Here is a 24288-nt window from a genome sequence, read left to right on the forward strand (position 1 = left end):
TCTTCTTGAACCTTTTGGTGCATATGTTTCAGCTTTTGGATCTTCTGCCTGAATGAAAAGGTTTGAAGAAAGTATTACTGAGTTGGGAGGGGCCTTTGATACTAACAACCATTCCGTGGCAGCAAGTGGAGATGGAATCCATGGATGGGATGTTGGCTTTCGTGGTGGCCTGGCCTGTGTACAGCACATTTTGTAGTTTCAATCCTGGGCAGAGCAGTTACTGTATCAAGCTCTTATGCACCCAGATAGAATACTTTCTGTGGTGAATCTGTAAACGTTAGTGAGAGTCCTTATAGGCATATCAAATTTCCTAAGCCTCCTGAGGAAGAAGAGACATCGTTGTGCCTTCTTGACCATCACATCAACATGGGAGGACAGGACAGATTATTGGTTATCGTCACCCCTAGGAACTTGATGCTGTCGACTGTCTCCACCTCAGCTCTACTTATGTAGATGCATCATTACACTACAACACCAAGCATTCTGTCTCCTTCCTGCATTCTAATTCTTCGTTGTTTTATCCAGCCTACAGTGGTGGTGTCATCAGCGACCTCGTGGATGGAGTTTGTCTGAAATTTGACCACACGATCATGAGTGTGCAGGAAACACAGTAGGGGGCTAAGTCCACATCCTTCTGCGGCACAGGTTTTGAGGATTATTGTGGAGGAGGTGCTGTTGTCTATCTTCACTGATTGTGGTCTGTGGGTCAGGAAGCTGAGGATTCAGTTGCAGAGGGTGGAGCCGAGACCTACGTCTCAGAATTTTGAGATTAGTTTGGTAGGGATTATATTGTTGAAGGTGGAGCTGTAGTTGGTAAGTAGGACCCTGCTGTACGTGTCCTTATTAACCAGATGTTCCAGCAATAAGTGTAGGGCTAGGGAAATGGCATCCACTGTGGACCTATTTGTCAGTACACAAATTGCAGGGGATAGAAGTAGGCTGGGAGGCTAGAGTTGATGTAGGCCATGACTAACTTCTTGAAGCACTTTTGTGATAATTGAGGTCAGAGTCACCGTGCAGTAGTTGCTAAAGCATGTTGCATGTGTTTTCTTTGGTACTGGGATGATGATCTTCTTGAAGCAGGTGGGGACTTCAAGTTGTAGCAAGGAGAGGTTAAAGATGACAGCGAATACTTCTGCTGGCTGGTCTGCATAGGATCTGAGTGCACGACCAGGGACTTCAGCTGGGCCAGTCACTTTCCTCAGGTTCACTCTCGAGAAGGCTGATCTGACGCCTGTAATGTTGACTAAGGGAACCAGTGCATCCGGGGCTGTAGGGCAGGTGACACTGTGCCAATGCTCAAACTGAACATAAAAAACATTGAGCGCATCAGAGAGGGATGTGTTTTTGTCTGCTGTTTGTTCTACTTGATTTTGAACCCTGTTATGTCATGTAGGCTTTGCCAGAGGCAATGGGTGTCCATGTGGTTAGTTTATTTAAATGTTTGTTTAAGTGAACAGGTGGAAAACTCACAGGCATGGTTGCATATCATTGATTAAGACAATCACGTTCTATTATAAATGCAAAATAGTGAGGAACCAGTGAGAGAGAGACAGACTTAAAGTCATAAATTAGGTTAAGAGATAAAGTTGACTATAGCATGGCTTTAACTTGCTCAAATTTGAGGTTTGATGCTGCAATTAAACCTTCACCTGTGTTGAGCTATTTGGTGGTTATTGGAAGCATATCCAGCATGCGTTATAATTTTATAGGTTAGTCAATTAGTAGAGTGGCTAAACATTGTTCACATCCAAGTTCTAAACAACAAAATTACTGAGAGTTGGATTTCACTGATCAAGTAACAGACTTAGCAGTACTGTTTGCTATGGTATTGTTGGCAAATCCTGTGTGTAAAATCAATGGAAGATATGTTTCATTTCAATTGCTGCACACTTTACACATTCATTTGCCTTCCAGGCACTTTCCTGAAGAAAACATTAACTGGAAAAGTCATCCATTTTTGTTTTCCACTGCTCAATAGTTTTGAATCTGTCTGTTTTCCAAAAGTATGGGATTATATTCAGTTGTCTAACCATGGCATTTAACACACTTATTATTCCAAGACTTTTAAAAATCATTGGTTTTCTCCTATATTAGCTTGGAAAATGATGAAGCCATATAAATTTAAGTTAGGTAACAATCAAGGTAAAAAGGCAAAGAAAGCTCATCTGCAAGTATTCCTGATCCATGGTTGTCCTAAGAGGAACCAGGATAAAAACCCAACCCAAATAATGCTATTTAGAAGCAGAATGTCTTTAATTGTATTTAATAGTTACCATACTGATTTGTACTAGTGAATTGACAGCAAGTTAGTTGCTGGTTAAAATTTCACAGCACTTCAATTAATCTTCCATCTTTAGTCTTTTCATCTGTCAGTTGGGGTTGGTCGATATTATAGATTTCAGATATGAATTTTCAGCTTTCAAAAAATAAGTTAATGTAAATCAGTTTATCATTAGAATTTTCTGAAAATCTGTGGTGTGAAAGGAGACTGATCCATTTTAAAATGGACCAATATACCACAGGAATACTGTCGGGTAAATTTTATCTGTGTTGCAGCTACAGTGTTAGTGTCTCATTTTATGAATCTTTCTTAAACAGATTGTGATTTATATTTTATCGTTAGATGTTGAAATTTCATAGTAAAGTAAGAACTATTTGTGGGCAATAGTGATAATTCTCTCCTTAACTGCAATAGAGTCATTTGCTAGTCTTCTAGTCTTCATTCAGGGAATTAATGTGGTGGTTACTTTAATTAATGATGGATTGACTGTTTCTCAAAATGTAAACACATTCTTCCAGCTGGAATCCTGTTTCTAATATAAATATCAAAACTGCCCATGAGGACAATGAATTCCCATTTTCCAGGTATCCTTTACCTGCGAACTTGGTCAGAAGAGTATTTAAAGACAATATAAAATAGGGGTGCAAATTTAAAGGAACTGCAGAAGCAGAGGGACCTGAGTGTACAACATGTGCATAGGTCACTGAAGATGGCAAGGCTGGTGGAAAAAGCACTGAATAAATTGTACACTGTTTTGGCTTTATTAATGGAGGCACAAAGTACAAGAGCAGGAAGGTGATATTGAACTTGTAGAAGACACTTCTAAGACCAGAGTATTGTGGAATGTAATGGTGCCATACTGTAGAAAAGAAAAGAATGCCTTGTGGAGAAAGTGCAGAAGTGACTCTCATTCCTGGAGCTATTCTTGAGAGTGTTCAGCTATGAGGAAGTTTGGAAGTTGAAGAACTGTTCTTGGAGAGAAGAACACTGAGTGGAGATTTGATAATAGTTTTCAAAATCATCAGCAGACTCAATGGAGTAAATAGGGAGTTGATATTTTGGTTCATAAAAGAAAATAATGAACAAGAGGGCGTAGATTTGAAAGTGATATGCAAATGAAGCAAGGTGATGTGTTAAATTTTTTCCAAAGCTAGAGGCAGAGTTATTGAATATTTTTAAAAAAGAGTTAGATAGCTTCTTGTTAAATAAAGGAATATTGAAGTTTAAAGGAATGTGGAATTCAGAACACAGGTAGATCAATCATGATCTTATTGACTGGCAGAGCATGCACAAGGGACCAAATGGCCTACATCTCCTAATTCTTATGTTCATATGTACATGTATAAGGATTTTTTTAATAAATGAAAAAAGAGTCACAAAAGGGAATAGGAAGAAATTGGAAAATAAGCTGTAAATAAAGGAGGAAATTATTAAAGAATATAAACTATTCTATAAATGTGATAAGGAAAATTGAGATAGGGATTGAGTGACTAAAGATGCCCAAGATAAATTCAAGAGTAATGATTATGAAATAGCAGAAATACAGAGTAATTGCTTTACCTTGATATTTACCAAGGAAACTAATAAGGTAGGCATCAAAAAGGATATCAAAGCCTTTAAGACGGAAAGGAAATAGATGGTTGATAAATTAGTCAGACTTCAGAGAAGATAAAATGAGTTGGTTGCATCTGCACAGCATAAGAAATGGAACAGTGCCAGAAGACTGGCAAGAAGCTAAAGCTGTTCTTATGTTTGCGAAGACAAATCGAATAAATCTACAGAAATGTGAACTACTTAGCTCAATGTTGGTGGTAGAAATTATCTTGAATCTTTACTTCAAATGCTTCCCTATTATACTTTTGTGACTGAAAATACAGCAAAGAATTCAAAAAGAAATCGTAGGAGCTGCTGGAGAATCTGAAATAACACGTTGTGAAGCTGGATGAACGCAGCAGTTCATCGCTTCCCTCCGGAAAAAACCTCAGTTTATCCCTTGGCGTGCTGTGTTCATCCAGCTTCACACCGTGTTATCTCAGATTCTCCAGCATCGGCAGTTCCTACTATCTCTGTAACAATTTTAACTCCACTGCGAAACCTCTTCTAAGAATGCCCACCTCAAAGAAATTACCTTCCTCCCTCCAGAAAACCTTCCATTCATCCCTTGGCCTGCTGTGTTCATCCAGCTTCACAAAGAATTCAAACAGTTGGCCAAACATGACTTTTCCTTTTGAAACCAATACTGACTATTCTTTTAAGGAAATGGACCTTCGGTTAAAGCTCTACATTGTAGACTCCTCATACTGGCCAAGTCATCTGGAGTCGGGAGACAAGCAGAAAAATTGATAGCCAAGTAGCTACAAAAGAGAAAGCAAACCGTAGGTTTTAAAAGTAGCTAGACTGGTTTAATATGAGCATTTCCATGTTGATCAAGACTGGAACCACTAATGTTCGTTATTTGCATAAATAATTTCAGCTCGTGAATTGAAAACCCTGTCAGAATTTCGAATGTCGAAATCAAAACTATCTGAGAAATACTGACAAAATATAAGATGACCTTCGTAAGTTTGGACTATGAGCTCGTAATTGACAAAGCAGTTTAGATGAGTTTGTTATTGGAAGGAATAATGAGGTCTAATTGAATTAAAGTCATAGAGTACAGAAACAGGCTCTAATTAGCCTAACTCGTGCATGCTAACCAGGTTTCCTAAAATGAGCTAGTCCCATTTGCCTGCAGTTGGCCCATCCCTTTAAACAGTTCTTATTCATGTACCTATCCAAATGTCTTTTAAATGTTGTAATTGTACCCGCCTCTACCACTTCCTCTGGCAATTTATTCCTTATATGCACAACTCTCTGTGGAAAAAGTCTGGTTTAAGTATTTCCGCTCTCACCTTAAACCTATACCTTCAAGATTTGGACTCTCCTGTCTTAGGGAAAAGAACTTAACTATTCAGTACCCTCTCCAGCCTCTCCTTTATAACTCAAACATTCCACTCTCGGTAGCATCCTTGGCAATCTTTTATTTCCACCATTTCCAGTTTAATAACATCTTTCCTGTAACAGGTCAATGAGTACTGTATACAGTGCTCCAAATGTCTCAGCAATTCCTTATACAGCCATAACATGATGGCCCATTCCTATACTCAGTGTTCTGACTGATGAAGGCATGCTTGCCAAATGCCTTCTTGAACACTCTGACTGTCTGTAACATCATGTTCCCCTTAGTTCCCTAGGTCCCCCTGTTTGACAACACTCTTCAGGGCCCTACCACTAACTGTGTAAGTTCCTGCTCTGGTCGTCTTGCCAAAATGTAACATCTATTTATCTCAACTAAACTCCATCTGCCTTTCTTCAACCCACTGCCCCAAATGATCAAGATTCCCATTGTACTCTAGGATAACCACCATCAATGTCCACTACACCACCAATTTTGGTGTCATCCATAAACTTACCAACCATGCCTCCTATCTTCTCGCCAAATTTGTTTTTATAAATAACGAATAGCAGTGGAGTCAGCACTGATTCTTGTGGCACACCGCTGGTCAAAGACCTCCAGTCTGAACATCAACCCTCTACCACCACCCTCTCTCCTACCATTAAGCCAATTTTGTATCCAACTGGCTAGCTCCCCCTCGATTCCATGTGATCCAATCTTGCTAATCAGCGTTCCATGCAGAAATTAGTTAAAGGCTTTGCTAACGTCCATGTAGACAATGTCCAATGCTCTGCCTTCATCAATCCTTTTGGTCACCTCTTCAAAAAATGCAATTAAATTTGAGACGCATTATTTCCTAAGCACAAAGCCATGATGTTGTTGGATGGGATTCTAAGAGACAGGATCCACATGCATTTGGAAAGTCAAGGACTGACATGCCCAATCACTGAGGTTAGGCTCTCCTGTCTGTAGTTCCCTGATGTTTCCTTGCGGCCTTTCTCAAAATAATTTCACAACATTAGCATTCGTCCAGTCTTCCAACTCCTCACTCGTGGCTGTTGATGATATGAGTATATCTGCTGGGCGCCCTGAAATTTCTTCCTTAGCTTCTGACAATGTCGTGGAATACACTTGATCAAGTACCGGGGATTTATCTTTCTTTTGTCTTTTAAGACCTCCAGCATCTCCTTTTCTGTGTTGTGGACTATTTTCAAGTCATCACTATTTATTTCCTCGAGTTGCCTAGCTTCCATGTTTTTCTCTACGATAAATACTGACAAGAAATATTTGTTTAGGACCTTGCCCATCTCCTGTGTTTCCACAATTAAACAACCTTGTTGATCTTTAAGGCACCCTATTCTCTCCCTAGTTACTCTTTTATTGTTAATATACCTGCAGAACCTCTTTAGATTCTGTTTCACCCTATCTGCCAAAGCTATCTCATGTTCTTTTTGCCCTCCTAATTTCTCTAAAGTGTTCTTCTACCACTCACTAGACTCCTCAGTAGATTCACATGATCTCAGCTATCTATAGTTGGTGTATTCCTCCTTTCTCTTGACCAGAGCCCTAATATCTGTAGTTATCCGGTGTTCCCTACTCCTGCCAGCCTTGCCCTTCATACTAAGATGAACGTGCTGTCCCTGAAGTTTTGTTATCTCGCTTTTAAAAATTTCCCACTTGTCAGATGTCCCTTTACCTGTGAACAGCCTCCCCCAATCAACTTTTGAAAGTTCTTGTCTAATGCCATCAAACTGCCCTTCCCCAATTTAGAATTTTAACTTGTAGACCAGACTATCCTTTTCCATAATTATTTTGAAATTATTGGATTATGGTCACTAATTCCAAAGTGCCCCCTCCCACAATCATTTTAGTCACTTGCCATGCCTTATTTCCCATGAAGAGGTCGAATTTTGCCCCTTCTCTAGTTGACCATCCACATATTGATTGAGAAAGTTTTCTTGAACACACTTACAAATTCCTCCCCAACCAAACCCTTAATACTATGACAGTCCCAGTCTGTTTGGATAGTTAAAATCACCAATGTTACAATCCTATTATTTTTTACAGCTAATTGTGATCTCCCTATGTATTTGTGCCTCCAATTTCCGGCTGACTATTGGGAGGTCTGTAGTACGGTGATCATCCCTTTTTATATCTCAGGTCCACCCATAAGGCTTCACTGAACGATCCCTCAAATAGACCCATTCTAAGTACTGCCATGGTGTTTTCCCTAATCAAAAACGCTGCAAAAACTTTACTCCCTGTCTATTCTTCCTATAGCATCTGTACCCTGGAACATTGAGCTGCCAGCCAGGTCTCCTCCTCGGCTATGTTTCTGTGATAGCTATGATATACCAGTCCCAGGTTACCATTCATGCTCTATGTTCAACTGCCTTCCCTGTCAGGCTCTTGTATTGAAATAGATGTAGTTTAATTCATCAGTTTTCCATTGTTCCTTATTATGCTATTGCCTGCCGTGCCTATTTAACTTGGTGTCTTTAACGTCTGTGCCAGCCTCAACCTTGTCTCTTGTCTCACTACTGCTTAGAGTCCCACCCCCGCTAGACTAGTTTAAACCCTCCTGATTAGCTTTAGCAAATCTCACATCTGGATATTGGGCCACCTGCAATTCAAATGCACTCTGTCACTCTTGTACAGGTCACTTCTGCCCCAGAAGAGATCCCAATGATCCAAAAATCTGAATCCTTGCACCATGCTCCATCTCAGCCATGCATTTGTCTACTCTACCCTCCTAATCCTACTCTTAGTAGTACATGGCACCAGGAATAATCCAGAGATTACTACCCTTGAGGTCCTGCTTTATAACTCCTTATATTAACTCTGCAGGACCTCATCCCCTTTTCTACCCATGATATCGCTACCACTGTTTTTGAATTGATTTACTACTATTACATGTCCCTTCGTTCGATGAAAAGTTTTATCTGCGTGCAGTACAGGCAGGCTATACCATACAAAATGCATAAGGGTGATAGAACAGAGCGAGGAACAATGTCGCAGCTGCAGAGAAGGTGCGTAAGGAGCGAGATCAACATTAAATTTAAAACTTGAGTGATCCATTCCAAGTCTAATAACAGCAGGGACGAAGCTATTCTTGAACTAATTGGTACATGTGTTTAAGCTTTTGTGTCTTCTGCACAACGGAAGAGTTTGGAAGAGATTGTAACCTGGGTGAGCGGTGTCTTTTATTATGTTGGCTGCCTTGAGACAGCGAGAAGTCTAGATGGAGCCAACGGATGTAAAATTAGCTTGCATGATGGACTGGGCTATATTCACAACTCACTGTAGTTTGCACTCATGCTCTTCATTGAGAATTTGCTGTAACTGCTCCAAGACATCCTTGACTGTGGCACCATGAGGCGACACACTGTGCTGGAGTCTCAATCACAGCTGCAGAAATGCCTGTCTGTACCCCTAACTAGAGAACCCTTTATCACGGTTGCTCACATGGAATTTGCCATATCCTGATTTACAGCAGAGCCTATCATAGTGCCAAAGTCCTAGCTGCTTCTATTTTCCTCTGACAGGCTTTCAAACCAAACAATATCCAAAACTGTATATTTGTTTCAGAAGGAGATAGCCATAGGATACTCCTGCAATACTTGCCTACCTCCCCGGAGTCACCCACCTACCTGTCTGATCCTGCGGTGTAACTACCTCCCTGAAGCTACTATCTATCACACTGCTGCTCCAACTGATTGATGCGGTCTGAGAGGAGCTGTAACTGAATGCACTTCCAGCAGGCATAGTCGCCAGTGGCACTCGACTGCTCCCTGATCTTCCACACCTGACAGGAAGAGCATACCACCTCCTTGACTACCACCTCTGCAGCTTTAATAACTAGCAGACTTAGGGAGAAAAAAAGCTCTTACCTTTCCCTTACATTGTTGCTACTCGTCTCCTTGACAAAGGACTGGCCTAAAGACCATAACAGCAAGGTCTAAAGTACTACCAAACCTTAGCAAGTGAAAACACTGTGATTTGAGTGAAGTGGCAGAGAGAGGCATTGCAATGTCTTGTTCCTGCCATTTTTTTCAATGAGCTGCATTGTGGCCAAGGTATTGCTGATTAGATTGAGGGGCTGGCTGAGGTGAATTAAATGAAAAATACCAATAAATGTTACCAATAAAAGATACCAATAAATAGATGAAGAAGAACTGGATAGGCTGGGACTTTTTTAACTGGAGCATAGAAGGTTGAGAGGTGATATTTTTTGAACATCATGACGAGTACAGATAGGATTAATGGGAGGTGTTTTTTTTCCTAGATTGGGGAACTTCAAGACTTGGGAGCATATTTTTAAAGTGAGAGGAGAGACGTTTTGTAAAAGGCATGAGGAGCAAAATATTTCACACAGGGTGGTTCACATGTGGAACAATAAATATCAGTTAGCCTTTAACTATAATGAACTTTCTAAGGAAGTGGTGGATGTGGGCACATTTACGCCTTTTAAAGACTTTCGATATGTGCATGAATAGGAAAGGTTTGGAGGGATATGGACCAGGAGCAGGAAAGTGTGACTAATTTAATTTGAGATTACGTTCAGCATGGACTGGTAGTACCAAAGGGTCTGTTTCTGTGCTGTATGACTCTGTGACTCTGTAACAACAGATTGATAGGTCATGTAAAGTTTGTTATACATGTTTACAAAGTCGCAAAAACTACCATAAAAAACAGGTTTCTTTCTAAATTAAAGCTGTGGGGTCATGTTAAATGTATGTAGAGCTTGCTTTGAGCTGACATGTGAATGACAAAAATAACGTAGAAACACTGTAGTAGATAAATAATATAGATAGTACATGTAAGATGTACGAGCATAATACCAGAACTGAGTTTAAAAAATGAACATTTTAGGACCTTTCTCTAGATTTCAATAATCTATAATAATAGAATAAAAAGAATAAATTGATTAGGGATAGTCAGCATGGTTTTGTGAAGGGAAGGTCGTGCCTCACAAACCTTATTGAGTTCTTTGAGAAGGTGACCAAACAGGTAGATGAGAGTAAACCGGTTGATGTGGTGTATATGGATTTCAGCAAGGCATTCGATAAGGTTCCCCACAATAGGCTATTGTTCAAAATGCGGAGGAATGGAATTGTGGGAGATATAGCAGCTTGGATCGGAAATTGGCTTGCTGAAAGAAGACAGAGGGTGGTAGTTGATGGGAAATGTTCATCCTGGAGACCAGTTACTAGTGGTGTAACACAAAGGTCAGTGTTGGGTCCACTGCTGTTTGTCATTTTTATCCATGACCTGGATGAGGGCGTAGAAGGATGGGTTAGTAAATTTGCAGACGACACTAAGGTTGGTGGAGTTGTGGATAGTGACGAAGGATGCTGTAGGTTGCAGAGAGACATGGATAAGCTGCGGAGCTGGACTGGGAGGTGGCAAATGAAGTTTAATGCAGACAAGTGTGAGGTGATGCACTTTGGTAGGAGTAACCGGAATGCAAAGTACTGGGCTAATGGTAAGATTCTTAGCAGTGCAGATGAGCAGAGAGATCTCGGTGTCCATGTATACAGATCCGTGAAAGTTGCCACCAAGGTTCACAGGACTGTTAAGAAGGCATTCAGTGTTTTAGCTTTTATTAATAGAGGGATCGAGTTCCGGAACCAAGAGGTTATGGTGAAGCTGTACAAAACTTTGGTGCGGCCGCACTTGGAGTATTGTGTACAGTTCTGGTCACCGCATTATAAGAAGGATGTGGAAGCTTTGGAAATGGTGCAGAGGAGATTTACTAGGATGTTGCCTGGTATGGAGGGAAGGTCTTACGAGGAAAGGCTGAGGGACTTGAGGCTGTTTTCATTAGAGAGACGAAGGTTGAGAGGTGATTTAATTGAAACATATAAAATAATCAGAGGGTTAGATAGGGTGGATAGGGAGAGCCTTTTTCCTAGGATGGTGACGGTGAGCACGAGGGGGCATAGCTTTAAATTGAGGGGTGAAAGATATAGGACAGATGTCAGAGGTAGTACTCAGAGAGTAGTAAGGGAATGGAACGCTTTGCCTGCAACGGTAGTAGATTCGCCAACTTTAGGTACATTTTAAGTCGTCATTGGATAAGCGTATGGACTGCATGGAATAGTGTAGGTTAGATGGGCTTGAGATCTGTATGACAGGTCGGCACAACATCGAGGGCCGAAGGGCCTGTACTGTGCTGTTATGTTCTATGTTCTATGTTCTATGTTCTATGAAAGGAGTAGGCCGTAAACCGATGAATGTCTTTAAAGTATGAAGTAACAATATAGGAACAATGAAATAAGGAAAAAGAGGCTCTGATGGAACGTGAATATGAAGTACCTATTATTAGCTTGTTTCACTGCTGCAAACATTTCATCAAATCATACATGTTTGTACAGTAAACTATGAACAGTTTTTAATTCCTTCCTCCACCACCCTTCCACTCAAGAGCTCCCTTCTGAAATCTCGAAGATTTATTCATTTTTCTTGGCCCAACCCAAAGCATATGTTACAGTCCCATAGAACTCACTGTAACTCTGTGCCCTAAGGGGTAATATTCTACGGAGGTGTTCCCATTACCTTTCTTGACAGCATCATCCTTAACCTTTAAATTTGAGTCCTCACAGTTGTGGATTTTTTCAGTTCAAGTATGTGCTTCACTCCCTCCTTGTTTAGAGATATAAAAATCAGGACGACCCCCTTGTTCCTAATGGACGTCTTTACTCTGGCAGATTCTTGATATAACTGATTGTTCAGCTGATTTGTTTGGCCACAAGACTTCATCTGAATTGCTGTATTTTTTTCTATCAGCTGAAAGCTAGAACAAATCTTCCAGCTGGTTTATCCCTCTCAGTCCAAACTGAGTTGCCTGCTTCGTCAGCAAAATCACAGAAATCAAACAAAAGATTTTTTTAACCAAAGCCTTTTTACAGTATTAATAGCTTTTAGCTTTTTTTATGGAGATAAACAATAGACACTGTGGCTGTATACAGAATCGACAAATAGGTCACCTTTTGTTTATAAGGTTTCTTTTCCACTGTTAACTCTGACCTTGTAAGATAAACATAGATTAGCTTTTAACTATAATTGACTCCAAACTTGATGGAATTGCATATGTTTTTGGGTTGCTCATTAGTTTCTAAACCAGATGCTGCCATGTATCTAGTCAAGATTTTTCAAGGTTTTTAATTGCAAGTTATATTCTAAAACATGTAAACCATGGACTAGATTTTTGCAACAAAATTGAAGTGATCCTTTCCACTGCAACCTATGTCTTTGTGCTGTTAGTATGATTGAGAAAAGGACATAGAATAAACACTACCAATGTTCAAAAGAGAGGAGGAAATTTAGGCAAGCTTGGGTTTAAAAGCCTGTATATTCTTGAAAAAGAAGCTATGGTTCCACAAGTTTTAGTACAGCCACATATTTGACAAAATAACTATCTGGAATACAAGACTTGATGTTTTATTGAGATCTGTCTCTTGGTTAAACTTTTGAAAATTTTAAAAACACATAGTTACTAAGTCATCCGAGAGAAGTTTTGTTTTAGAGCAGTAAGACTACGCTGTTTTCTGGTTGTGTAGATTGTTAAGGTGCAAAGATGTCCTTTAGTAGAGTGATGTGCTCTTCCTGTCAAATGTGGGCGATTAGGGAGACAGGAAGAAAAGAGATTAGACTGAGACGGGAGCAATTGGGCAGCAAAGCAATTCAAGCAGTCAAGGCAGACAGTAACAAAGCAGAGAATGAGGTAGGACTGAAAAATTAAACTACATTTATTTCAATGCATGATGCCTGACAGGTAAGGCAGATGAACTCAGGGCATGGTTGGAAACACGGGACTAGGATGTCATTAGCTATTGTGGAAATGGGACTCAGGGATGGACAGGACGAGCAGCTTAATGTTTCAGAGTAGATGCTAAAGGAACAATAGGAACGGGGCAAGAGAGGAGGATGAGTGGTGTCTTTGATTAGGGATAACATTACGGGGTTGTACTTAGGGAGGATACTCTTGAGGGTATGTCCAGGGAAGTTATTTGGGTGGAACTGAGAAATAAGAAAGGGATAAACACCTTGTTGGGATTGTACTATAGACCAGCTCTAAGAACAATCATTGGGAATTTGAGGAGTAAATTTGTAAGAAGATCTTAGTTATCTGTAAGAATAATTGGGTGGTAATGGTAGGGGATTTTAACTTCCCAAACATAGACTGGGGCTGCTATAGTGTTAAGGGCTTGGGTAGAAATGAATTTAAGTGTGTACAAGAAAATACTCTGATTCATTAATGTGGATGTACCCATTGGAGAAGGAGCAGAACTTGACCTACTCTTGGGAAATAGGCATCGAAAGTGACTGAGGTTTAGTTGGGGGAGCACTTTGGGACCAGTGATCATAATTCTATTAGTTTCAAAATAGTGATGGAAAAGGAAAGAGCCAGATCTAAAAGCTGAAGTTCTAATTTGGAGGAAGACCAATTTTGATGGTGTTAAGTGAAAATGTTCGAAAGTTGATTGAGGGCAGATAGGTAAAGGAATAGCTGGAAAGTGGGAAGCCTTCAAAAATGAGATAACAAAAGTCCAGAGACACCATGTTCCTTTTAGGGTGAAGGCCGAGGCTGGTAGGCGTAAGGAGTGCTGGATGACTAGAGAAATTGAGGTTTTGGTAATGAAAAAGAAGGAAGCATATGTCAGATATAGACAGCAGGGATTGAGTGAATCCCTAGAATAGTATATAGCTGCCTTTATAAAGGCAACAGAACTATACTTAAGAGAGAAATCAGGAGGGCAAAATGGGGACAAATAACTTTAGCAAATCGGATTAAGGAGAATTCAGAGAGATTCTACACATATATTGAGGATGAAAGACTATCTAGGGAGAGAATAGAGCCCCTTAAAGATCAGCAAGACCTCCTATGTATAGAACTGCAGGACTTTACTGTGACGAAGGATATGGAAGCTAGCAAATGTGAGGAAATTAATAGCGCTATCTCAAAGTGTCCTTTTTACAGAGGAGAAAGTGTTGGACAGCTTAAAATGAAAAAAAGTGGATAAATACCTGGGACTTGATCAGGTGTACACCCTAGAACTCTGTGGGAAGTTATGGAAGCGATTACTGGGCCCCTTGCTGAGATATTTTTATCATTGTTGGCGCAAGCAAGGTGCTGGAAGGCTGGAGTTGACTAACGTGACGTCATTATTTCAAAAAGGTGGCAAGGAAAAGCCAGTGAACTGTTGACCAGTGAACTTGACATCAGTGGTGGGCAAGTTTTTTTTCGGGGACCCTGAGGGACAGGATTTACATGTATTTTGAAAGGAAAGGACTGATTAGGGACCGTCAAAATAGCTTCATGTCTCCCTAATTTCATTGAGTCTTTAGAAGAAGTAGCAAAGAGGATTGATGGAGGAGCAGTGGATGATCTGTATGGACTTCAGAAAGGTATTTGACATTGTTCCACATGGTAGACTGGTTAAAAAGGTTACATCATGTGGAATACAGTGGGAACTAACCATTGGGGTGAAGAACTGGCTCAACATTTGGCGACAGAAGGTGGTGGTGGAGAGTTATTTTACTGACTGGAGGCCTCTGACCAGCAGTGTGCCACAAGAATCAATGCTGAGTTCACTGCTCACTTATATAAATGATTTGAATGAAAACACAAGAGGGATGGTTGGTTAGTTTGCACAATTCACCAGAATTTGTGGTGTGGTGGACTGCAGAGTTTACCTCAAAGTACAACAGGATCATGATCAGATGGGCCAATGGGCTGGAAAGTGGCAGTTGGAGTATAATTTAGATAATTGTGAGGTGCTGCATTTTAGAAGGGCAAATCAGCACAGGGCTTACTTAAACAATTAATCGTAAGGTCCTAAGGAATGTTGCTGAATAAAGACACCTTGGAGTGCATGTTCATATTTCCTTGAAAGTGAAATCACAGGCAGACAGGGTCATGAAGAAGGTATTTATGGGTATGTTTGCCTTTCTTGGTCAGTGCATTAAGTACAGGAGTTGGGAGGTCATGTTATGGCTGCATAGGACATTGGTTAGGCCACTTTTTGAAAAATGTGTTCAGTTCTGGTCTTCCAGCTAAATGAAGAATGTTGTGAAACATGAAAGTGCTCAGAAACGATTTACAAGGATGTTGCCAGGGTTGGAAGGTTTGAACTACAGGAAGAGGCTAAATAGGCTGGAGGCTATTTTCCCTTGACCCTTGGAGGCTGAGGGGAGACTGTTTAGGAGTTTATAAAATCATGAGGGGCATGGATAGGGTGAATAGCCAATGTCTTTTCCCCAGGCTAGGGGAGGTCAAAGCTAGAGGGCATAGGTTAAGGTGAAAGGGAGAAGATTTAAGTGACCTGAGGGGCAACTTTTTCATACGGGCTGGTATGTGTATGGAACAAGCTGCCAGAGGAAGTGGTAGAATTACAACATACAAAACGCATCTGGATGAGTACATGAATAAGAAGGCTTTAGAAGGATATGGGGCCAAATGCTAGCAAATGGGACTATATTAATTTAGGATATCTGGTCAGCATGGACGAGTTGGACCAAAGGGTCTGTTTCCATGCAATAAAGCTGTCTGACCTTGAATAACATGGAATTTGCCTCAGCCTGAACATTATTGCTTCAGGAAAGGGAAACAAAAATAATAAAAGAAGGAAAAGAAGACATAACTTGTTGCCATCATAATAAATGGAGGTAAATAGTTTGGTAATTTACAGTTTTTGAGCAAAGAGTTAAATTTTTACATTCAGGAGACCTTGTTATTTCTTTGATGTCTAAATGGAACTGATTTAGCAGTGAGCTTTCCTTTACAGTTCATTGTCTGCTTTGCCTACTTTGAACTTAATGTTTAGAGAAAAAAAAATCTGCACATAACACTGGTATTCTTTTTGTATACCTCAGGTTCTTGACAATAAAAGACTATCAAGAATTATAAGTAGAGAAAAGGCACTGTAATCCTTTAATATTTTACTTATTTTAGTGCTTGGTTTAAATTTTCTTACCATTCATTAGAAGTTTTAGCTCAGAAAAGAAAAAGTAGTCCTGTTCGTGGCCCTGAAAGAGGTGTCAAATAATTGTTCCTCTACAGAAACTGACTTGCCTCATGTAGTCAGTTTAGCAGTGTTCATATCTCTGATCAAGTTATTTTACTGTATACATTTTCAGTGGTGCCTATGGTGCTGTAACTTTGTTTCTGCCTTAAATGAATGCACTATATAATCCTGGTGTGTGTGGTTCTTTGGGTACTAATTACCTTCGAGTGCATTACTCTTTATATTAGGGGGTCGATTAGGTTAGTTGGCTGGACAGCTGATTTCCAAAGCAGAGTTTTGCCAAGAGCATGGGTTCAATTCCCACAACAGCTGAACTTATCATTGAGGACTCTATTTCTCAATCTGTCCTCTCACCTGAGACTTGGGACTCTCAGGTCAAATCACCACCAGTAGTCTCTCTGTAAGGAGAGAGCTGCTGTATGGTCTGGTAGGACTATGGTGACTTAGCTTTAACATTACTCAAGCAGTCATATTCTAGATATGACTGTGACCAGGTATTGTTTGACTTGACACAACATACGTGCACTTGAACTTTCTGGAAGAGACCACTGAACTGAAATTGACCGTAGAAACTGTAGCTAATTTCTGCATCTCCAACTGGAAAACAGATTTACTGTTGCTGAAATTTTCAAGATTTGCATCATTTACTTGGACTACAGTGATAAGAATTTGATTTTTGTGGATATTAGCTATTACTGGAAGAGTTCTTTCCACTATGCCCAAAGCCATATTATAAACACTTGGACTAATACTGTTGGTGAAAATATTTAAATACATGCATTCAGGTTGTTTGAATTTTTACAGTATGCCAGTGGTTTGGAGAATGTGGCCACTTCATGACTTTGACATTGTTACTAACTTATTAATGCTAATTTCTATTTTTTTTCTGTTGCAAGAATTCTGTTGTGTGCTATTGTAAAATCTTTGAAGTATTTTTAGTACATTGCTTCCAATAAGAAATAATTTACCAGGTATAATTTTTAAGAATGATGTGGCATTTAAAGCTAACTTATATTTAATTCAGTTTACTGCTTACTGCTTATGAGACTGCCCATTGAAAAAGATCCAAATCGTTAATTAGCAAGATGACAAAAAAGTGTAGAACATGGATAAGCAGTGTGTGCAGAGAGAATGTTAATGTGCACTATTTGCCAAAGGCTACAATATAGACTGATTTAAATTAACTGCTCTTTTCCATAAATGATAAATATATTTTTTAAATTCTCTGAAATTCAAGTCCCATGCCTCATGGTTCTGTTTCTCTTTCAGGTGTGTACTCTTGCCATTGTTGGGAATAAAGCCACCTTCACAGAATCTGTTCATTGTCATAGACTCTGTCGATGAGGGCTGCAACTATGCGGAAGGAGAGCAAAGGCAAGCAGGCCTGACACGGACAATAGCGGAGCTTTTAGCAAGTCATCATGAGTTCTTTCCACCATGGTTGCTGCTTGTCTGCTCTTCCAGGAAGCAAAGTAAGATGGTGACAAAAATGTTCACAGGTGAGATACTCCCCTGCAAGTAACACTGCTTGTTATGCAGGACATTAAAATGTCATTATTGCTGGGCATCTGTGTGTTTGTCGTTAGGTTTCTCCACCCTTTGATTTATTTTAAAAATTAGTTTCTTTCATACTGTTATAAGCTGTTTGTGTTCTTTTCTGTTCTGTTGGTTTGGAGGACCAGACATCATTCCTTGAAACTGATATTGTTGTCATTTTTCCCACACTCTAGGTTCTGGGAGAGCAATGCTAAAACAAACTCCTTACATTGTGTTCCCATTTTTGAATTCTAAATCTACAAACCAGGTAGATACATACAGTTGACAATTTCTATTTCATATTCAGAGAGTCACAAAATTGATCATGTCCAGAATCAGGTGGGGTCACATTACCTACATTGGTGAAATCCTGCAAATCCACTGAGAGTCACATTGAAAAATAACCCTTCATGAGGATAAGTACAATGAAGGAACCTAAATTTATAACATCTATCTTTACTGTAACAGCTTGAAATACAGAGAAATCGGTATGAATGATTAGAATTTAGATTTAACTTATTTGAGTATGATTTTGACACTTTAGCATTTGTAGCAAATCTTGGATGTAACCCAACTGCATCTTAGTTTATGTCACTTGAATCCATGCTTTACAATGATTGACCTTGGAGAAGTTTCTTATTGTTATATCAAATTGCTCACAATAATGGGTTAAAATTCTGCAGTAAACCCAAGGCACTGTATCAGGAAATATTGACCTCGAAATCACCTCCAGGTGAAGAGACCTTTACTAGAAAAGAATATTCAGCATACAAATATACTGAGCCCTGTTGTTTCCATCTTGCTGCCAAGATGAGGCAAAACCTATTCAGTCAAGAGGACACTCTGCGTAATTTTTTCATGCAGGCAGGGCAGAAAATAATGAGACGTCTCTTGGTATCCTTTGACCTCAATCTCGGATTTGAAAAGAAGTATTTGTCATTAAAAGTATTTGTAGAATGGAGTCTACAGTTTACTATCAATTAAGTTTGTGCCTGAAGCTCACAACAGTATCAGTATAGATTTGTAAAGGTGGAAATAATTTGGTGTGATATGATGGTGAGTAGATGTGCAGCGACAGCGGCCTTCTTAAAATCTGGAATGCAGTAACTCGATCTTTGCTTACCATGTTTGCCAATTTCACTGTTTTGACATGTCTGGAGAATTCCAGATTAAAATTGCCGTAAGGAAGTCTACAGTGAATGTCATTGCTTCACACCTGACCACAAAATCTGGGTCAATACTATAGCTATTCAAACTTGTAGTTTACAATCTACTACAACCAGTATATTCAGTGTACAGGATATTTAAACATATATCAGTACGATTCTCATTACAAAACCATAATGGTATCATTCAGCTTTGACTGTAATTATGCGTGTGTTTGTTTTCAAAAGCATTTCGAAACAAGCCAAAGCTGAACTTTGAGATAATAAGGTGTAGAGCTGGATGAACACAGCAGGCCAAGCAGCATCAGAGGAACAGGAAAGCTGATGTTTCGGATCTGGACCCCTCTTCAGAAAACTTTGAGACAGTTTTCCTGTCAAACACTGCCTTAAAAATGATTTCCTAATATGAATGTAATATTTTGGAGAGACAGTGCGATCATGTCTATTCAGTTCAGTATATACGAAAGTAAGGCTCAGGCGCAGGAATATGCCATTTGGCCCTTCACTCCTCTTCAGCCATTTAACAAGATCAGAATGATCTGAGTGTGATTTCAACTCCACTTTTCTTCACTGTACATGATTTCTTTTTGTATGCTATGATTTGAACAAAAACTAATTGATTTGTGGCCTTTAAGCATAACTTGAGATTCATTCCAAATTCTTTCAGTACTACTGAGCCTCCTCAATTACAGTGATTTTAATTTTTTATTCATCAAGATCAATACCATGTCCATATTCACTAATGTAAATGAGTCTTATAATGCACATTACTAAACTTATATGCAGAGAGATATGTTTTGCCGATTTTAGAGCATCTTGGTTTTGTTTCTGTCACCAGATAATTTTGATGAGAAGCAAATGTGCATTGTATAACCTAAAATAACAGAGCAGTTGTTATGATACGATTTGCATTGGGTTGAAAATAGTCTGTTTTAAGAGCTGACCCTATCTGAAAACTTGATTGTGTGAAAAGTTAGTTGATTAAGTTGCTTTAAGTGTAATGTAGCACATTTCCTCATCTGAGATATCAAGGTTCAGAACTGGATGAACACAGCAGGCCAAGCAGCATCAGAGGAGCAGGAAAGCTGACGCTTCGGGCCTAGACCCTTCTTCAGAAATTTCTGAACAAGGTTCTCGGCCCAAAATGACAGCTTTCCTGCTCCTCTGATGCTGCTTGGCCTGCGGTGGCATCCAGCTCTGTATCTTGTTATCTCAGATTCTCCAGAACCTGCGGTTCAAACTATCTCTGAAACATTTCCCCATCCTGTGGCTTAACTGCCATCCTTTTTAATACAACTATTGCAAGACTTGTTTACTAGCAAGATTGATTGTTTACATTAACACAGACTGTTCAATCTCTTTGTTATCTAGCATGCCCACATATTAGTGGTCTCAAACAGTAATAACAAAAAGATTATGTCACCATTTTGCTTTGTGATAATGCTGTCTTATGGAAAAGTGACATAGTTCAAGCTGAACATACTTTCCTTTGACTATGCATTTATGTTGACTGCTATTAATAAAACTTATAAATTTTTGCCAGAAGATACTACTTTTTATGAGATAGGTGTAAGTGCAGCATAAGCAGTTAGGATTTCAAAATGAACACCTCCTGGTCATTCCTTATCCACACAGCATCTTGTAACAAAACATTAGTTAAGAAAATAATAATTGAGCTGTTTCCTTGTTCTTTATTAGCTTCTGGAAGCATGTGCAATTCCTTCATTCATCCCGGCTATTTTGTCATCGTGATGGAAAAGCAGTTGGACGTGTGCAGATCATATTACAGCTGATGGAAGTGAATGGAGCATAGTACTATGAACTACTAACATAAAACCACATGCCACTTATCGTTGGAAGGTTGATTAGTTGAACTCATGTGGAATTTATTCTGAGACTGTTTATTGTCTCAAGACTTGTTTGGCTGTCCTCCCATTCTCACAGTTCCAACAGTTGGGTTAGAATGAGGCTCAACCACCTTAGACAGTTGGGTACCTGTCATTCTGATGTGGTTTGGATGATCGTTTCTGTGGAGGAGTTAAAAATTAGATTTAGATCAGTAGTGCATATTATAATCAGCCCTCTATGTACAGGTTGCTTAGGTATGCAGCTTTTTTGTGAACATTGGCTTGAAACAGAAACAACTAGACTTTGATCTTTTTCCTGCTGTGTCATTTAACAATTTTCATAGTTGTTACCATCAAACACAGCACTGAAGAGTTTGTTTTTTTTCCATATAGCTATTATTGTGAGTGAAGTGGGAAACTTATCTTCTATGCCCTGATATTTTGGGGCGTAGAAGATAATCTCCCCTCCCCCCACTGCATTCCAAAACCAGCCCAGCTCGTCCCCGCCTCCCCAACCTGTTCTTCCTCTCACCTATCCCCTACTCCCATGTCAAGCCGCACCTCCATTTCCTACCTACTAACCTCATCCCACCCCCTTGACCTGTCCGTCCTCCCCGGACTGACCTATCCCCTCCCTACCTCTCCACCCATGCTCTCCTCTCCACCTATCTTCTCCTCTATCCATTTTCGATCTGCCTCTCCCTCTCTCCCTATTTATTTCAGAATCCTCTCCCCATCCCCCTTTTCTGATGAAGGGTCTAGGCCCGAAACGTCGGCTTTTGTGCCCCTAAGATGCTGCTTGGCCTGCTGTGTTCAATCAACTCCACACTTTCTTATCACACTTGTAAGATCTGTTTACTGCTATTTTAACTGAGGCAAAATTGTTCTTTATTGTCTTAATATTTTATACAAAAGCCATGTTTCCAGGAGCAGAGTCGGAGGGAGGAGCACCCAGAACACGGTTAGTATAAGTCTAATTTGCCTTAGGGATTCACAGCCTCATTTCCAGGAGTGGAGTCGGACCAAGGAGAACCTAGATTAACTGGAAAGGTGACATCACAGAACAACTGTGATCTGATATGGCTAGCAGGAAATCTGCCCTAAATGTAGAAAGAACAGTCCAAAACTAATAAATAAATTAACTAGATAACTTAATTAACCAAATAAAGATGGCTGGACAGGTGATGTGCTGTAGCTGTATGATATGGGAGCTGGCAGATCCCATTGTGAGCTGCAGCGATCACATCTGCAGTAAGTGTTGGCTGCTGGAAGAACTTCAGCTCAGAATTGGTCAGCTGGAATCTGAGCTTCAAACACTGCAGTACATCTGGGAGGCGGAGAATTACCTGGACACTTTATTTCAGGAGCTGATCGCACTTTGTAGATTAAGTGCTTCAAATTCAGTGAGCGATCAAGAACAGCAGGGTGTGTTTACAAATGTGGCAGATAGGGGGATCCTGAATTCAGGAACAGATGAGCCTCAGCTCTTGACCTTTGTCCAATAGGTATGAGGTACTTTCTCCCTGTGAGGATGAGGAAAAGGGCTGTAGGGAGGATGAGCCTACTGACCATTGCACCATGGCACAGGAGGCCATTCAAGTAGGGAGCGCAAAACGACAGATGATAGTTGTAGGGGACTCAATATTTAGGGGGATTGATAGCATCCTTTGCAAGCAGGATCGAGAGTCCCACATGGTTTGTTGCCTGCCCAGTACCAGGGTAAGGGACATCTCTGACTGGCTTGAGAGGATACTGGAGCAGGAGGTGAAGGATCCAATTGTTGTGGTCCACATTGGGGCAAATAACATAGGCAAGGCTAGGAAGGATGACCTATTTAGGGATGATTAAGCATTAGGAGTGAAATTAAGGAACAGATCCTCAAGGGCTATAATCTCTGGACTACTACCTGAGCCACGAGCATTTTGGCATGGGGATAAGAAAATTATGGAAATCAGCACATGGCTAAAGGAGTGGTGTGGGAAAGAGAGGTTTCATTTGGAGCATTGGCATCAATTTTGGAACAGGAGGAATCTTTACCGTTGGGACAGCCTCTACCTGAATCAATCTGGAACCGGTGTTCTAGCAAATAGGATACAGTGTGGTCACTAGGACTTTAAAATAGTGAAATGGGGGGGAAGGGAAGGAGAAAACAACAGGAAGTTTATGGTACATAGAAAAGGAAATGGCATGTTAATGCATATGCAGGAGTATTTAACTACATCGAGGACTATGAAGGAAGTTAAGAGGAAGGAAAACTCAGGAGATATTATTAAGGGAGATGCCACAATTCAAAAAGAAGGTATAAAAACTAACAAAGGCACTTTACCTAAATGCTCATAGCATTCGAAACAAGGTAGATAAGTTAATGGCACAAATTATAGCAAATGAATATGAATTAGTGGCCATTATGGAGACATGGTTGCAGGATGGTCATGACTGGGAATTAAATATCCAGGGTAGCAGACTATACGGAAGGACAAACAGGAAGGTAAGGGAGGTGGTGTTACTCTGATGTTTAAGGATGACATGATGGTGGGAGCAAGTGGTGATATAGGCTTAATGGAGAATAAGGTTCAATCCATTTGAATAAGAAATCCTAAGAAGAAAATGTCACTGATAGGCTTGGTCTATAGGCCACCAAATAATAACATGACATTGGGACAGGCAATAAACAAAGAAATAACTAATGCCTATAAAGATGATACAGCAATTATCAAGAGGATTTCAATCTACACATCAGCTTGTCGAACCAGGTCGGTCAAGGCAGCCTTGAGGAGGAGTTCAATGACTGTATCTGCGATAGCTTTCTTGAACAGTATGTAATGGAACCAATGAGTGAGGAAGCTATCCTGGATCTGATCCTGGGTAAAGAGACAGGGATAATTAATGATCCTCTTGGAAGGAGCAACACGGTATAGTTGAATTTAGAATACGAGTGGACAGTGAGTAGATAAAACCCAATACCTGTGCTTAAGCAAAGGAGACTACAATAGGGTAACATAGGAGTTGACTAAAGTAGACTGGGAGCAAAGACTCTATGGTGTGACAGGTAAGAAACAGCGGAGGACTTCCAAATCAGTTTTTCAAAGCCCTCAGCAAAAGTATATACCAGTGAAAAGGAAGGACTGTAGGAAAAGGGGTAATCAGCTACGGATGTCGAAGAAAATAAGGAAGGCTATCAAATTGAAAGATAAAGCATACAAAGTGGCAAAGACCAGTGGGGAAATTAGAAAATTGGGAAGACTTTAAAGGACAGCAGAAAGCCACAGAAAAGGTTATAAGAAAAAATAAGATAGATTATGAGAGTAAAGTGGCTCAGCACATAAAGACAGATAGAAAAAGTTTCTGTAAATATATAAAACAAAAAAGATTGGCTAACGTAGACAAATGTCCGTCAGAGGATGAGAAAGGGGATTTAGTAATGGGAAATGAGGGAATAGCTGAGGCATTGAACAGATATTTTGTGTCAGTCCTCACAGTGGAGGACACA

The 24288-nt window shown here is 40.0% G+C and overlaps 1 protein-coding gene across 3 annotated transcripts in view; it reads left to right on the top strand.

Annotated features, from left to right (window-relative positions):
* Window positions 1–24288, top strand: part of ankrd50 (ankyrin repeat domain 50) — a 92230-nt gene that overhangs the window by 41308 nt on the left and 26634 nt on the right. For all 3 annotated transcript variants that reach the window (XM_048532966.2, XM_048532948.2, XM_048532958.2), the window contains one exon: window positions 17519–17748. In XM_048532966.2, the coding sequence (XP_048388923.1) occupies window positions 17519–17748 (230 nt within the window). The remainder of the gene's footprint in view (window positions 1–17518; window positions 17749–24288) is intronic.

This window comes from Stegostoma tigrinum, chromosome 1 (genome assembly GCF_030684315.1).
Source record: "Stegostoma tigrinum isolate sSteTig4 chromosome 1, sSteTig4.hap1, whole genome shotgun sequence".
NCBI classification, from domain to species: domain Eukaryota; kingdom Metazoa; phylum Chordata; class Chondrichthyes; order Orectolobiformes; family Stegostomatidae; genus Stegostoma; species Stegostoma tigrinum.